This window comes from Anneissia japonica, unplaced genomic scaffold, assembly GCF_011630105.1.
Source record: "Anneissia japonica isolate Jap-2015-1 unplaced genomic scaffold, ASM1163010v1 scaffold7028_len109220_cov148, whole genome shotgun sequence".
Lineage (NCBI taxonomy): Eukaryota > Metazoa > Echinodermata > Crinoidea > Comatulida > Comatulidae > Anneissia > Anneissia japonica.
Genome location: NW_022705303.1, coordinates 97949 through 101677, shown reverse-complemented (window position 1 = coordinate 101677; position 3729 = coordinate 97949). Strand labels below are relative to the sequence as shown.

At 31.7% G+C, this 3729-nt stretch overlaps 1 protein-coding gene across 1 annotated transcript in view; it reads left to right on the top strand.

Annotated features, from left to right (window-relative positions):
- Positions 1–1202, top strand: part of LOC117105488 — an 8612-nt gene extending 7410 nt beyond the window's left edge. The window contains exons 8-9 of the mRNA XM_033246650.1: positions 103–388; positions 1174–1202. Of these exons, the coding sequence (XP_033102541.1) occupies positions 103–388; positions 1174–1202 (315 nt within the window). The remainder of the gene's footprint in view (positions 1–102; positions 389–1173) is intronic.
- Positions 1203–3729: the final 2527 nt, after the last annotated feature.

The following is a 3729-nucleotide window of genomic DNA, read 5'->3' as shown; positions in this document are numbered from 1 at the left end:
TTGCTGAATGATTTAGTTAAACATGGTCATTTGAATTCAGGAAATCTTACTATTCTGCATGATACCATCAGCATAACTAAACATTTTGGTCTTCAACACAAGATTAAAGTATTACTACCGTCATTCCCGGATGTTGAGGAAGGAACCATTTCAAAACAATTCAGTCATCACAGACAAAAACTAATGAAGTGTGGAATGAACCTGACTCCAGACAATGTGACAAAAATTGATGGATTGTTTAACATGCCCTGTAAGGAGTATACCGATGGCTGGAGTATGATCACTGATCTAGAAGACAGACAGATAATCAGCGAAAAGAATATGAAAGAATTCACTGATTCATTAAGAAGCCTTGAAATCCATCCAGCATGCAATGCACTACAAGATGGTAATCCTCATTTTTTTTTTTTTTTAAAGAAAACAGGTTGTCGTGTGGGCCATTTTATTTGAAAATTTACTGTCAAAAAGGTCTTCTAAGTTTAAGCCTACACTCTTTGCATTTTATTATCATCTAATCTTTCTTTTCAATTTCACCACAACATTTTTTTTCTTTTATTTTTGCTTTTCCTTTTCTTTATTTTCTTTTTATATTTTCTTTTCATTTTCTCTCTTTTCTTCTTATATTTTCTTGTCATTTTTCTTCTTTTTATCTTTTCTTTTCCCTTTATTTTATCCTTTTTGTCATTTTCATGTAACATACTTTACTTTGAAAAAGAATATCTTTCAAATTATGCAGATATAATTTCAATCACATATTCTATACCGTTCATTCGACAAAATTTTAAATTAAGAGAAACATAATCTGATACGAGATACACTTTTTGCATGTTGTTTATTTATATATTTATTTAAAAAATATTATTTTATATATATTACATTCTCTTTTGTTAAGGGATCATTTTGAGACAAGTTTTTAACTTCTAATCTGATTCCTAAATCGTAATTTATAGCTATTAATTGTTTACTTTCACATATTTCGATTTGAGTAAATGTTACTGAATGAATACTTAACAGAGTAAACTTCAAATTTAGGTACAGTTAATTTGTGAATTCCTTTATCTTCTCTATAAAATAATTGGGAAAAAAAATCAAAAATAGATGTTATGTAATAATGATATTAACAAAGTGATCACATTTAACATTTATAAGGTGCTCTGTATTGTTGTCTTACAGTGCAGTCAACTGTTGAAAGTCAGGTTTAAGGAGGAAATTGAGCATGGGATAACATGACAGGTTGAATCACAAAATCGCAACATCCTAGATGTTTCCATGGATATGATGACAACATGGCAGGAAAAAACTACAATACTTGACTAATGAAATTGCTGTAACGGGGAGAAATGGCATAAAAAGTACTATGGCATTGCAGAGTCATTTTGGAAGGACCCAGATAGACTGCCTAACTTGGTGCAAATCCACAACTACAGGAACACAAAGCTGGCACATTCCCCCAACAGTAGAATGTCAAATAAAGAATTTGAAATTGAACGGAAGAAAGTGAGATTGATGTTGCATGCTGCAGGTGCTTCTTTAACTGACATCGACAAATATGAGGCACTAATATTTATCAACTGAATGCATAATTCTACTTTGTATTTGAATTTCTGCTGCAAAATATGAAGGCATGTGTTTGTTGTATATTTCTGTCCACTCACATGACATTGTAAAAATTTCAGCATCAAGCAATATTTCTGATTTTTAACTTGTCTGGTTTAATAGCACAACACTTTAGGTACCAGGGGTACACAATCACAACTTTACTAATTAGTGTTTACACACCAGTTGTAAATTGTAGCTTGCAGTGTCATAATGCAAAGAAATTGGACAGTACTGTCGTAGCATTGTTTAAAAATTACTTAAAACTTTAAATGTTTATGTGTGTGTTTATTAACGTTATGTTCTGTGGTATCAGCACCACTTTATGCTAAAGCTCCTTAATTTTATGAATAATAATGTGAAGCTCTATGAGCTTACATAATCATTACCTTTGTCATTCGATTATGGAACACGAACTCAGGCTCCTGGGGGAGTATTCCGTAAAATTTCGTAACATTTGCACATTTTGGCATTTAATCCTACCAGGTACCCACTTATACTCCTGGGTGGAGAGAAGCAATGCAGATAAAGTGCCTTGCCCAAGGACACAGGTGAAATGCACAGCGAGGGATTGAAACCCCAACCATGAGGTTGGGAAAACCATCCTTACTGCACCAAACCACTTCCATTAAGGGATGTCATTGTACAATAATAGGCAGTTTTTCCCGCACGACTTTAACCTTAAACTTTAACGTCAGTAACCAAAATGCATGTGATAGCTCCCCCCTTTTTGTAAACAAATCGAAGTACGCATGCGCAAACCCATAACTAACATACATCGAGCACGTAAAATCCTGAAATTAACGAAATTATGACGTCATCCGTTAACCTTAACGTCGTGCAGCGAAAACTTCCAATTAATGAAAATGTAGATTTTTGAACAATCAAAGCTTAATACTGTATTTATTGTACTTACTTGGTACTTGGCATTCCATGACAGGAATATCTGTCATTGACTGATAAACAGTTGACTATTAAAATACACTGCTGATATACTTATTCAGAGAGAGATCAGACTAGTGCTTTACAATTGACTTATAATTTAGTTTCTTATTAATTTACATACATGCTACTTATAGATGATAGTTTAATGTTGTGTATACTATGGAAACTGTTCCTGATAAATTGATGTCTATCAACCTGGCTGATTTTACTTGCCCTCTGGGGGATAGAAGAAGTTGTCTTCCTATGCACTTGTTCGAAGTGAGATTAAGCAAAAACAAATAAAACTTTTTTCACATTATAGATAGATTTTAAGTAGGTTTCAAGAAGAATCTAGATATTCACCAAGGAATTTAGCCCTTTAAATTATGTTTCCATCACCAACCACAGAATTTATGAAACAATAGTAGGTTTTTGAAGAATCAAAGCTTAACCTTTACTATGAGAGATCAACAAGAAATAAACTGTAGACATTTTTCAAATCAGGGTTGCTTTAAAGTGCTATGTACAGTATTCACATTATAGATAGAGTTTAAATAGGTTTCAAGAAGAATCTAGATATTCAATAAGGAATTTAGGCCCTTTAAATTATGTTTACAGTCACTAACCACAGAATTTAAGTGATTGATTTCATACAGGGGTATATTTTTATGGCACACACTAACAAGATTTTGATTTAGAAAAAAGAAGATATTTAATGCATATAAGAACATTTGTAATTAAGCAGTAGGGTGTACTGATAGCCCTTTTGTGTGCGCTTTGTTGTCATTTGTACATTTTATCACAATCTTTTGTAAAAACCACCATTTGGTTGAAAAGTGTATCATGCTGAAATATAAATTGATTTTACACTTTATTGATCATATACACATGCCATGACATAATATGTAATTATAACAACTGAATTTTAACGTTAAAAATATTTTATTGTAATGAGAACTTAAGTATACAGATTAAGTAATTCAAATATGTTTGAATTCAATTTTTCAATTTTTAGCGTGCCAGACAGTGCATCTTTTGATGTATACATTTCTTTTCTATCTACAAAGTTTATTTTATATCTACAACAAATGAAACTGTACAGTAAAATCATTTATGAGGCTAGGTATGAAGTGCTGTCTAAAATATTTCTAATGTACACTGGGCATGATATACATTTTTGTTTGTAAATTTTTATCCATTTTAAGTCAT